This window comes from Anabrus simplex, chromosome 2 (genome assembly GCF_040414725.1).
Source record: "Anabrus simplex isolate iqAnaSimp1 chromosome 2, ASM4041472v1, whole genome shotgun sequence".
Classification (NCBI taxonomy): domain Eukaryota; kingdom Metazoa; phylum Arthropoda; class Insecta; order Orthoptera; family Tettigoniidae; genus Anabrus; species Anabrus simplex.
The window spans coordinates 906,205,164-906,218,373 of record NC_090266.1 but is presented as its reverse complement, the minus strand read 5'-3'; the positions used below and the strand labels follow the sequence as shown (position 1 = coordinate 906,218,373).

The window sequence follows — 13,210 nt, the reverse complement described above, 5'->3', positions numbered from 1 at the left end:
ACGGATGACAGTCATTCAATGGATGACCAGGAAAGGCAATTAGTTGACGAAGAAATGGATAAAGAAATTACAATGAATGAAATTGAAATGGCAGTAAGAAAGATGAAAAATGGAAGAACTGCTGGAATAGATGAAATTTCAGTGGAGATGATAAAGGCAGCTGGAGCTGTAGGCCTGCAGTGGACATATCGGGTTCTCAGGAATGTCTGGGAGAATAAGGAGGTCCCTGAGGATTGGCAAAAAGGAATAATCATCCCAATTTTCAAGAAAGGTGATAAGAAAGTTTTGAAGAACTACAGGGGAATTACTCTAATATCCCATGTTGCTAAGATAATGGAAAGGATACTGGAAAGTAGAATAAGGTTGAGGGTTGAGAAGCAGATACAGGAAAATCAGTTTGGTTTCAGAAGTGGAAGGTCAACAATAGAGCCCATTTTCATTATGAGACAACTAATGGAAAAGCATTGGGAGTACGGGAATGATATGGTGATGACATTCATTGATATTGAAAAGGCATATGACAGTGTCCCTAGGACGAAAGTTTGGGACAGTCTGGTGCGAAAAGGAATTGGACAGGGATTAATAAAAATGATCATGGCATTGTATAAGGAATGTTGTAGTTGCGTGCAAACACAAGTTGGCAGGACAAGTTGGTTCAAAATAACTAGTGGGCTGAGACAGGGAAGTGTTCTATCACCAATCCTGTTTACAATAGTAATGGATGACATCATGAGAATGGCAAAAGCAGCATATGGAGGAAGAGAAATGAACATGATGTTATTTGCAGATGATATTGTGATTTGGGGAGAAGACGACAGGAAGGTTCAAGAACAGTTGAATGTGGTGAATGGGAAGATTGAAGAATGTGGATTGAAAATAAGTGTAGAAAGGAGTAAAACTCTTGTTATGACTAGAGGGGAGAAAGAAGGGAAAGGTCAGATTAGACTTGCAGACAAGTCCCTGGAAGTAGTGGAAACGTTTAAATACTTGGGGAGTGAATTAATGGAGAATGCTCGACTGGATGCTGAGATTAGTAAAAGGATTCAAGCTGGAAGTTGTTTCTATCATAGTGTAAGAAATATGTTATGGGACAAAGATGTGCCAATGGAAGCAAAGGATACTATGTACAAGATGTATTACGTACCCATAACAACTTACGGAGCAGAAACTTGGACAATGACAAAGAAGGATGAGAGTCGAATACAGGCAGCCGAAATGAAATTCTTGAGGAGTATGATACAGAAGAGTAGAAGAGACAAAATAAGGAATGAGAAAATCCGGGAAGAAATTGGAGTGGAAAAAATTAATGATAGAATAGAGAAGAGCCGACTAAGATGGTTTGGGCACATAAAGCGAATGAGCGACGAAAGAATGCCAAAAAAGGTGATGGAAATGCAAATTCAAGGAAGGAGAGGCCGTGGACGACCACGATCGAGATGGAAGGATACCATCCAACGCAGCATTATAGAAAGAAACCTGGACTGGGACACAGTGTTAGAAGAGGAGTGGTGGAAAGACCGAAGAAAGTGGAGAGGAACCATATTTGCCCCTACCCGGCTACAGCTGGATAAAGGGAAATGATGATGATGATGATGATGATGACTATGATGAATAGAATGGGGGATAGTACACTTCCCTGTCGGAGACCAGTTTGAACTTTAAACCATTTTGTTTTCCCTTTACTAGTCTTCACACTACTAACACAATTTTTGTACATAGCTTTTATCATTTGCACTTCCACTCTGTTAACTTGTTTTTTCCTTAATGTGTCCTATACCAACTGTCTGGGCACACTGTCATAAGCTTTCTCAATGTCAATAAATGTCATCACTCTGTCTTTTCTGCATCACAGGTCAAACATTGATCTGTCTTTCCTAAAACCATAATGTTCTTCTTCCATTCAATACTCTCTCAAATATCTTAGCTACATGGGCAATAAGGGTGATCCCTCTGTAGTTATTACGTTTTTAAATATAGGGATAATTAAACCCTTGCCCCACTCTTCTGGGAGGGATCTCTTTCTTCCTCCAGCTTATTTTAAATAATCTATACTGCCACTGTAGCCCTATTGGTCTGCTGCTTTTATAATTTCCGTAGTTACCTCATCCACTCCTGCTGCTTTACCATTCTTCATCTTTTGTATGGCTTCCTCTATTCCTAACATTGATATCTTCTTTTCTTGTTCTTCTTTCTCCATTGTTTCTTCTTGCTCCTTCTCATCTACCAGTTCACTGTATTTAATATTTAGCAATTCTGAGAAGTATTCTTCCCCTTTTTTTAGTATGTCATCTCTTTGCATCAATATCTGCCCAGTTTCTGTTTTTACGAAATTTGTATCTTTCCTGTTTTGTAAACTATTCTTCACCAAACCATACAAAACCTTTTTACTTCCCTTTATATCTTCCTGTAAAGATTCTGTGAAACTTTCCCAGCTCTTCCATTTCTCTTCTTATATTATTTTCTTACATACCTTTTTGGCTTCTTTACATTTCTGCCAATTCTCTGTACTATTGCTGCCTATCCACTTCCTCCAAGCCATTTGTTGCACTTTAACTGCTTCCTTTACCTTGCTGTTCCACCAAGGAGTCTCCTTTTCCTTTCTCCTCCCCGGTAGTCTTCCACGGGCATTTAAACACCTATTTAAACACTTATTACCTATTTGTAAACACCTGTTGTAGACTTATATGCACAAAAATATCATTTTATTATACCAGGTGGATCAGTCAGATTTCTTTGAATTTATACAACCTGCAGTTTATAATTTAACGGGAAGGCATCTCCCCTGTCATTCGATAAAAGGTTCTTGTATAGGTGGCTTAAAATATATGTATTTGTTGCTGAAAAAACCAGCAGTAAGGAGATAATTATGAATGCATGCATAGAACCATAAAAGGAACCTGTGTTGACACTGAAATGTTAAGGTATGAGAACAGCTGCGAACAAATTCTCCATGGCCATGGTTGTTAACAGCCAGCATTTTGACATGTGTTCAGAGGTTCAAACACAGTGTTGGCTGAACATTTCCATGCATTTATTTCAATCTTATGTGAGCCTCAATAATTAAGACCATTGGTAATTATGATCACAGTTCGCATTTGACGTACACAATTTATTGTTATGCAATATGCGTGGTACAGATGTCTGACTGATATTCAGATCATGTGCTATGGTTCATGAGCTGATATGCAAGTGGATCTCTATTGCTTTTGCACAGCTTTTTTGTTACCAAAAGGCACCAATGGTGCATCCCAAGCAAGTCCCTTCCAAAGGATATCATTTCATGCAGACGTCTTACAACCCTTCAAAATGAATCTGAAGACTGTATTCTTCATGCAGGAAATTGTTCTTGGTACAAGTACCGTGCTTCTCATGCGTTACATCTTGCTTCTCCATAGAGTAACATCATATTCATGTACACATCACCTTACATATAGTGGTTGCCTGTACAAGAACAATGACTCGAGTGTGTAGACACTATCCTTACCCTTTCCCATCTTTGTGGAGCTGAAAACCTTCAATGTGTAAGTGTGGTATTCAACCACTAACAAATGTAAAATAGAATGCATAGCCAGACTTGTCTTGCACCAACAGCCACAGTGCATTTAATCATGCCTCTTTTAAGCCGTGACAGTTCTAACCATTCACAGTGAGTGACATATGACATTGTATCTGTTACTTGATTGACAGGGTCCAGCGTAATGTTGATGATGGTACACACAATGCGTTTGTCTGTAGTCAGTATTTTTTATGACTACCAGTAACTTATTTATTATAATTTCAATATAAGGATATTCAAGACTTAAGGAATGTCAAATTTTCATAAAGGACCACTTGAAAGAAGACAAATAAATAAATAAAGGGTGCATACCCAAATAATAAATGAAAATACAAAATTTGCGAGTGAAGAAAAATCTTAACTTATACTGCTCCAAGATGCCAGGTATTTAACCTGCATAATTCCACTTAGCTATCTGAAGCATGCAGATTTGCATATTACAGGTCTGCATCCACCAGGAGACTGAAGTTTTCACTTAAAAAATTGCAGTAATAATTGCAGTAGTAATTACATGGTGTAAGCTTCCACGTACCATTTTCTTGCCATAGTTTACACTAATATTTAATGGGCACTTTTCTAGCAATGTCAGTGTGACAGGACTGTACAAAATGGTGGTGAATTGACATGTCTGTAACTGGTCCTAGCCTGTCACATCTTCTATGATAATGTGACCATTCTTTTCCCTCAAAAGAAAACAGCCTCTGGATCAATCGGATATGCAAATCTCCAGCGCCAGCTTTAGGGGAGGTGTACAATTCCTACAGTACAGTAACATTCCATAAAAATGATTAGAGAAGTGGACTCTGCTCTTTACTGAAAGGGTATAGTATTTTTTAAAAGGGCCTCACTTACTTCCTCTTGTACAGTTTTTGCATTTTATTGTGAAGCCTATGTCAAGTTACATGTACTTGTACATATATTGCTGTAAAATGTCATGTAAGATATGACTATGAGAGATTTACTATTGTTGTTAGCAAGTTACATATGTTCAAGAAAATGAGGTAAAGCTGATCCACTCGGTATGACTGTATGCTTCTTCGAACACTCACCTTGAGGCAATATGCAGTCATACAATGTTTAGTCACTAAAAAAGGAATGAGTGCATGGTATTGTATTTTCCTCATATTTAATATTTTATCAGACTTAATTTTACTTATCAAAATACAGTATAATTTACTTCCCATGTACTGTAGATACAAACCTTGTGGACACCCACAACAAACATTATGTCTATAGATTTGCTTCTGATAGAGTGTACCTTTGAAGAACTTATACAATAAAATACACTTACCCTATTTTTAGTGAATGTACATGTCAAATAACCATACCTCGTAAACATTTCCTCCAAATTTTTGTTTTCTTCATGAAGTTTCTTAACATCCTGCATAAGGCTGCTGAATGCCCCTTCAAAATGCTGGACAAGCTCAGGACATGTTTCTGAAGCCTGCAGTTCCTCATACAAATCAGCTAGCTTTGGCGCGCTGGAAATAGAACACACAGAGTAGAATTAGCAGTAAGGAAAGTTCAGACCGACATGAATGCTGGGCTAATTCCTTTGGAGATTTCAAAACCAGCCAACTTACAGTCTGTACTGTTGTTATAATTGTCCAAGATCTAACTAATAGCGTACATCAGATCGCAGCGTGAGAAACTTAGGGAGATATTATTCCAGAGTACTGAAGTTCAGAGACCTCCCTTAAGTTTTCCATGCTCCCTTCTGGGAAGTGGTGGTCATTTACCTGAACATCCTTTTTAGTCTCAGTGTTTAATAACTGTAGCTGTACACACAACAAAAACACATAAAGATAGCACTGGAATGATGACTATATACCCCTGGGTGCTAAGCAAGAATTCTATACAAGCATTCAAAAGTCAACAACAGCAAATGAAAAAAACTGTTTCTTATTGCAAATAGAACTGGTGGAATGGCATGGTAGCTACAAAGTTCATCTTACTGTGTGTCATCTCATCTCCTGTGGAAATAAACCCTTGAAACGTGTGAAAGTTAAATCTGTGAAAAAGCCGGTAAGTAGATGGTTTAATAAATTTGGGGTGATGTCTGTCACCCATGAAGAGAACTGAAACTTCCACTTGAGTAAAAAAGAAATAATTTTGTGTGGCTATTGCTAGTTTGGTGCAGCCCTCCAACAAGGGTGGGCTGTGTCTGTCATATACAGAAAACTGCATGTTAGTGTGATGGAGGATAGTATTGTGTGTAGTGTATCAGTTGCAAGGCTCTTGTGGCCAGCACTAAATCCCAGTGATTGGGAATTAGAAGTAGGGGGGCAAAAAAAAAATATACAGACAACAGAAAGTAGCTGGGTTGAGGGATATAGCAGAGGGAGGGGGGGGGGGGGGGTTATAAACATCAAAACTGAACCAAAAAGCTACAAAATTATACATTTTTTATGCTCTTTGAGCGAATTTTGACAGAAAGGTAAAGGTTGACAGTTTACTAACTTAAGTGTTGCAATACTAGTTTTTTGAGATTTTGATTCAATACTGTACAATAAAACTTACACCAAAGAAATAATATTACACATGTATTACAATTAAATAGAAGTATGGCATGATTATAAAATTAAAAATCATTTAGTATTTGACTACACACTGAAATGAAATGTTGTATGGCTTTCATTGCCGGGAAATCCCAGGACGGGTTCGGCTCACCAGGTGCAGGTCTAAGAAACTAACAGACAATATTAAAGAGACTGCCAGACTGACGAATGCATGCAGCAAGCAGATGAATCATAGCTCAGTGTCCACGACCTTGGCAAAAAAAATATACCCCTGTTACCCTTCCTCACAGCATTTGCAAAGTCTCCACTACTTGCTGTGGTGCTATACAAATCGGTTAGCCATGAGAAATGACATTTTGTGCGTATTTTCAATAATAATTTTGTTAATAATTAAAAATTTGCACATATTGTTTTTTAATAATTCCTAGTTTCATCTTGCTAAAAAGGAATAAAAATGTAATGTTTTCTCCACAAAGTGGGGGGGGGGGCAACAGAATTTTACCCAAGTATCTTTCCTTTGTCACAATCTTGAACAGAGTAGTACCATACCTACTATATGAAATCATAACAATGAACCTTATCACCCATATGTTGGTACGTTTCACTTCAGAGCTTCAAATGACAGATGAATGCTCGTTGTTTCCAATCTCATCATATCCTGGCCGCAAGAAAGACCTCATTACAATTCTGCATTTCTGAACTGGGTAAATATGATGATGATGATGATTGTTGTTGTTTTAAGGGCCTAAAGTTTTGGTCATTGCCCCTTCTACTATGTAAATGGCTTCCCTTGTTAGTCAGATATATTTGTCTAGCATGCCCCTTTTGAATCAAACAATTGACGTAAAACTTCTATTGCTGCATAGTGTTCTAGCTGTTTAATTCAGTATGGTAATTTAGTTTACTAACCTATTTCTTTCTTTTTTTTGCTAGTTGCTTTATGTCACAAAGACACAGATAGGTCTTATGGCAACGATGGAACAGGAAAAGCCTAGGAATGGGAAGGAAGCGGCCATGGCCTTAATTAAAGTACAGCTCCCAGCCTGGTGTGAAAATGGGAAACCACGGAAAACCATATTCAGGGCTGCCGACAGTGGGATTCGAACTCACTATCTCCCGAATGCGTGCGAGCAGATAGCTGAGCACCCCTAACCTCACAGCCAACTTGCCCGGTAAACCTATTTCTAGGTTTTCAAGAATTTTACCCAAATATCATCCTTTTGTTACAATCATGAAGAGAGTAGTTCCATACCTATTATTTGAGATCATAACAATGGACATTACCACCCATTTGTTAATAATCTGCTTTTAAGGAAATGTTGAACAATCGACTCTCCTTATATTCCAATTATTATTATTATTATTATTATTATTATTATTATTATTATTATTATTATTATTATTATTATTATTATTGTACTGGGAAGTACACCCCAACGCCGCGCATTCAAATTCAGCGCCTAAACGAACCCCTCTTTTGGTAAAACAGTGAAACTGAAACTATACCAACTTAGAACTTTACTCAGAAGATGTCACCACAGAAATATGATGTAATTTTGTTATTGTGCAGTTGCCTAAACTGAGTGAATTTATCCTTGTTTTGTTTGCCATTCATCAAGAAGTTTGGACATTCTTCCACAGATGACACTACTAAACTATGATCATGCACCCTGGTGCGAGGTGTAAGAAGTTATCATTTAAAGAAGTTTTGTATTTCTAGGTTTTTTGTAACCGAATGATGTTCATTTATTTTTGGGTTGGCAATATTTCCTTTTTGTTTCCACCAGTTTTGAATCTAGCCAATCCCTAATTTCTGTATTTAATTTTCAACCTATCACAGGCTTCTTGTTCGATTCTAAGTGTAATTTTGAAATTCATCCTATAAAATTGAGAGGGTGTGGCTGGTTTAGTCTTGAATGATCTCGAACCTTCCCTGAGGGTTTATAAACTGCGTATTTTCTCGTTTCTTGGCCAATTGATCGTCATCTTACTGAGTGTGTGTGTGTCGAAGCAGGAGGTGGGCGGCCACTTTCATCGGTCAACAGAACATCTACAAGGTAATGGCCACATAACTTCTTTCTTTCTTGCTACCTCCGCAGTTTAACCCGAGGGAAAGGTCCAACTCTTTAGTTATGTAACAAGCTTTTCTAAAATGTAACTTTCTTCCGGCTAATGTAAAAACCTTCATAAAATCTTTAACTGTAAACTGAGGATAGAGAGTGATGTACCTTCTTGAGCTCCCATTCATCTTTGTTTGAGGTGACTACGTTTTGTAACTTTTCTTCTGTAAGGTGTTAAAGCAATTCCTATACAAGTCACCTCAGTAGTTTAGGAATAGCCCCTGTTTCATCGGCCTAGAGCCCTTTAGGTTTTTAGTGTTCATTATATTGGAACGCCGTATGCTTCCATTCACCTTGTTTTTGGGCCAGTTATTTAACCTGTTTACCAGTTAGGTAACTCAAGTTACAGTTACCAAGAGCACTATTGCTCCAATTAATTACAAGTCAGGAGACTGGGCTCCCAAACTTTACAACATTGGAAAGAGCATGTTTGGTATTAAATGTCCCTTTAAGTTCAATTTGTAAATGGTGTTTTGAGAGACCAGAGATTGATGTAATGTTGTCTTGAGTAGGCAGTAAGAAACTGAGAGCCTGTTAGCTCTTTTTGAAATTTTTTAATTGTAACGAGAGCCTCTGGAAGGCTAGGTATTGTATTTTGGAGAGCAAGTGCTCTTGAATTAGGGGATTTCTGCCATTGAATAATTTGTGCTCTTTTGTAAATTTGAGCTGGGGGCTCAAGAATTGTAAAGCGAGGGGCTTGAAGCCCAGGACCTGTTGAATTCACTAATATTGTATTTTCCTTGACTTGTTTCAAAATTGCTAATTGTATCTGTTATGTTGTTATTTGTTGATTTTTGAAATTCTAAAGAAATATAAACTTTGTTAAAGTTTTAAATTAATTTTGAGACTGTAGTTAGACCCATTCAAGCCCGCACCTTCTTTCATCACCTCTGCGTTCCACATATACCCCGAAACAATTATTATTATTATTATTATTATTATTATTATTATTATTATTATTATTATTATTATTATTATTATTATTATTATTTGTTGTTGTTGTTGTTGTTGTTGTTTTTGGATTCTCACTGATAATTGCTGCGTTAACTCTAACTAAAATTTTGGTATACCCTACATTATTCTGGGCCATACAGGGTGATCTGGAGTGGAAGACTACAAAGTGACATGAGTGATTCTGATTATTTCTTATTTGTAGAAGACTTTCTAAAGTTTCTGTCCACTGCTATTGAATTTTTGCCTGGGCTTAAGCACCCAGCAAGAAAATTTTACAAGGTGCATAAAAATATATTGTATGTTAATACGGAAGAAGAATATAAACTAAGTTGAAATCCGCAGAGGACGGCTAATAGGGATAGAGAAAAAGGATGGGGGGATATATTTATATCAATTAACATAATTCCAGTTCCATAATCAATGTAGGAAAGCCATTAGAATGATCCTACATGAAAACTGTTCCGGGGATTTTGTGGAACGCAGAGGTGTAAGAAGGTGTGAGCATGAATGGGTGGATAGAGAGAAGATCAAATTTAAATTTAAAACTTTAAAACACAAAATGTTATTGTTTCCTTTGATTTTTTCTTCAGAATTTAAACTTTGCTGGACAATAACAAATAACACTTTGATATACATAAGGGGAGCTATACTGCTCTAGAAACAATAGTTATTTGGCATTTAAGAGTAATCAGGTACATTAAAGAGAAGAGTTAGGTACCGGTAACTCAAAAGTTACAGTTACCAAGAGCACTATTGCTCCAATTAATTACAAGTCAGGAGACTGGGCTCCCAAACTTTACAACATTGGAAAGAGCATCTTTGCTCCACACAATTGTTTTCTAGGAGACTACTCTCCAAATTTTACAAGATTCCAGCCTTTCAAAGGCACAATTTACCTTTTACATTAGGTAAACAACAACCAATTTCCGCTGTCTTATTCGCTCAACAGTCTAAGTTACATTTAAATAGTTAAACATCAACAGAGGCAATAAATGTCTATACTGCATGGCCTTATTGAAAAAGAAAAGGTTAAAGTTATTGGCCAAACATCAAAATGTTAGGAGGTGAACACTTGCACTCCTTTGAAATTCACTAGAACATCATTAAAACCCTATGTGGGCTTATGGCCCGAAGTTACAGAAGCTAAGCCTTACAGAGGTGACTAGATGGAACGAAAATTTTAAATTACAAGAAGGGATAAATTTTAAATATTATGAAATCCTAGTTACTCTAAGGTCTTTAGGCTTGTTTGAAAAATTACAATTAAGATTACAGTACAAAAGAATTTGAAACCTTCCCCTCAAACTAGCTTTCTGAAGCCATTACATGATTACAAGGTGTCTGCCATTACCTTGAGCTGGTGGACCTTTCGAAGATGGATGAGGCAAGCCCTCCCCTGCGAACACACACTACTGCCGGACTGGAGCGATCAAAAGACAACATTGCCCAAAAGCATGGGCGCCCGCAAGGGGGGGCAAGGGGGGGCGCTTGCCCCCCCCCCTGGAATTCTAATAAGGTTGATGTTCAATTGTTTAATATCATACCATATTATACAGACAGTCATCTAAACATTTGTTATAACCGGAAATTTCTGTAAACAATTTAATGTTGCTGACGTTATATTGGTTTTTATATTCAAGAAAAATATTCTAATAATGTCATACAGTAGGCTACTAATGGAAATATTGCTTCAGTTTCCAATGTGGTTACGCCTACCCTAGTTTTAGGTACCGTATGTTTCCATTACACTAATCATCATCATGAGTGCCGACTAACTACTTTTGCCACCCCTCGTACGCTACCTTAGGAATTTGTCCTCGGCAGTGACCATAAGGGAAAGCACGTTCTGGAGATATTTTTATACATTACCACACCTCTAACGAAGTTCAACCCCGATAAACCAAGGTCGTGTTTGCTGACTGGTAAGACATTAGTCCAGTAAGGTCGTGCTTACAAAGCGGATTATTTATTGTGCTCTCGCCTAATTTTACGCTATTTCATCTTACCGCAATCTTTGTTCGTGCTGCGAAATTCTGTACATTGTTATTTTTAAGGCGTGCAATAATACGGTGGCTAATTTTTTGTGAACAAAGTGACGATTGCTATAAGAGAATGGCAGACTGTCATTGTTGTTGTACAGTATGTTCTTAACTTGTAGTGTTAAATCATCTACAATCGAATCATTGTATAATAGTTCATTGATTCTGGGATGTTTGTGTTGTTATCAAAGCGGCTATTATAGTGAGAAGTGATTTAGTAATTTTTATCTATTTGACTTAACGGTTATAAGTTATTGCTAATACAATCAAACGATTTAGCGACTTTTATGCATTAGAAATGGATATAAGACGGTTTTTCAAAAAGGCTAAACTTAGTAACTTAAGTGAAGGGGCCATGGGCGCCCGCAAGGGGGGGGCAAGGGGGGGCACTTGCCCCCCCCTGGAATTCTAAAGATGTTGATGTTCAATTGTTTAATATCATACCAGATTATTTCATAAACTGAAATTACTGACAGTCATCTAGCATATGTTATAACTGGAAGTTTCTGTAAACAATTTAATGTTGCTGACGTTATATTGGTTTTTATATTCAAGAAAATTGTTAATGTGCCCCCCCCCCTGGAAAAGATCCTGCGGGCGCCCATGGAAGGGGCTGTAAGTTCTGAGGAAATAAGTGCGTCAAGTGACAGTGTTGAACAGAACAAAGAGTGCAGTGTTCGCGAACTGGAATCTTCACAAGATATAGAACAATGCTGTGATAAAGCGGAACTTCAAGGGGGAATTATTAACGAAGTATTTCTGAAAGATAAAAAAATGACAGAAAAGACATTGGCATGTTCTTAATGCAGGAAAATATATGTGACACTCTTAAGTATGAATTATTGTTAAAACCATGGATCCCACAAGTAACCTATGATTTTAAAGGTGATTTGCGAGCTGGAACCAGCCGGGCTTTCAGACACCAGTGGTTGAAGGATTATTCTACGTGGCTATGCTATTCTCGTGAACTGAAGGGTGCTTTATGCCGAACGTGTGTTCTGTTTAAGCCGAGCGTTAAAAGAGGTCTTCAAGGTTCATTCATTACGAAACCTTTCACAAAATATAAGGACTTCAATGCCAGCGCCAAAGACCATATAAAATCAAACTGGCGTAGAGAATCATCAGAAAAGGCGAAAAACTTTGTGGACATCTACGAAGGAAGGCAACTCACGGTAGCTGATCAAATAAATAGTAGTCTCCACCATCAGATTGAACAAAATAGAAAGAAGCTGGAACCAATTTTGTCAACTATCATTTTCTGTGGCACCCATGATATCTCACTTCGAAGGAAAACGTCAGACAGCGGAATTTTCCATGATTTATTGGAATTCCGCCTGGAGGCGGGAGATGCTCAACTACAAGAACACCTCTCAAATTCTGCAAAAAATGCCAAGTACACTTCTCATCGAATTCAAAATGAAATGATGATGATTATTATTATTATTATTATCATCGTATGGCATTTACAAGCATAATCTGTAAAAATATACAATTAACATACACATTAAAATATAGAGGTAATTAAACTAGAATGTCCAGCTTCGACAACCAGTCCACTGCACTTGGTGTCAATTCATGCAGAGTCCGTAAACCGTCCTTAAATGCTGACAGTGGACAGCTCTCAACAACATGAAGCAATGTCTGCTTCTCAGCACCACACTCACACGCAGCACTTTCACAATATCCCCACTTTTTCATCATATATCGGCACCTGCCGTGGCCTGTTCTGAAACGGTTGAGTTTTGACCACTCATGTCGAGGAAGATCGAAACCTGGCACTTTCTTCGTTGGGTCTTTAATCAGAAAGGCGTTAGTGGGTGGACATTGTTCCCATCGCTGTCTCCATTCTGCTGTTACACTGAATTTTTCATAGGAGTGTAGATCAGTCCAGAGTGGATTCCTGGATTTTAACCTCATCACAGGTGGATCTCGTAAGGCATTGAACAAAAGTGAGTTCCTGTGTGCAAAGGTCTTCTTGAGCAACTGTACTTTTGCTGCTTTTCTCCTCAGATCTGGAGGAGC

General features: G+C 37.7%; 1 protein-coding gene across 1 annotated transcript in view; it reads right to left on the bottom strand.

Moving 5' to 3' along the window:
• The window catches only part of LOC136863176 (ras and EF-hand domain-containing protein homolog), a 266,862-nt gene that overhangs the window by 150,626 nt on the left and 103,026 nt on the right, over positions 1-13,210 (bottom strand). Inside the window, exon 2 of the mRNA XM_067139527.2 lies at positions 4,885-5,037. Coding sequence (XP_066995628.2) covers positions 4,885-5,037 — 153 coding nt within the window. The remainder of the gene's footprint in view (positions 1-4,884; positions 5,038-13,210) is intronic.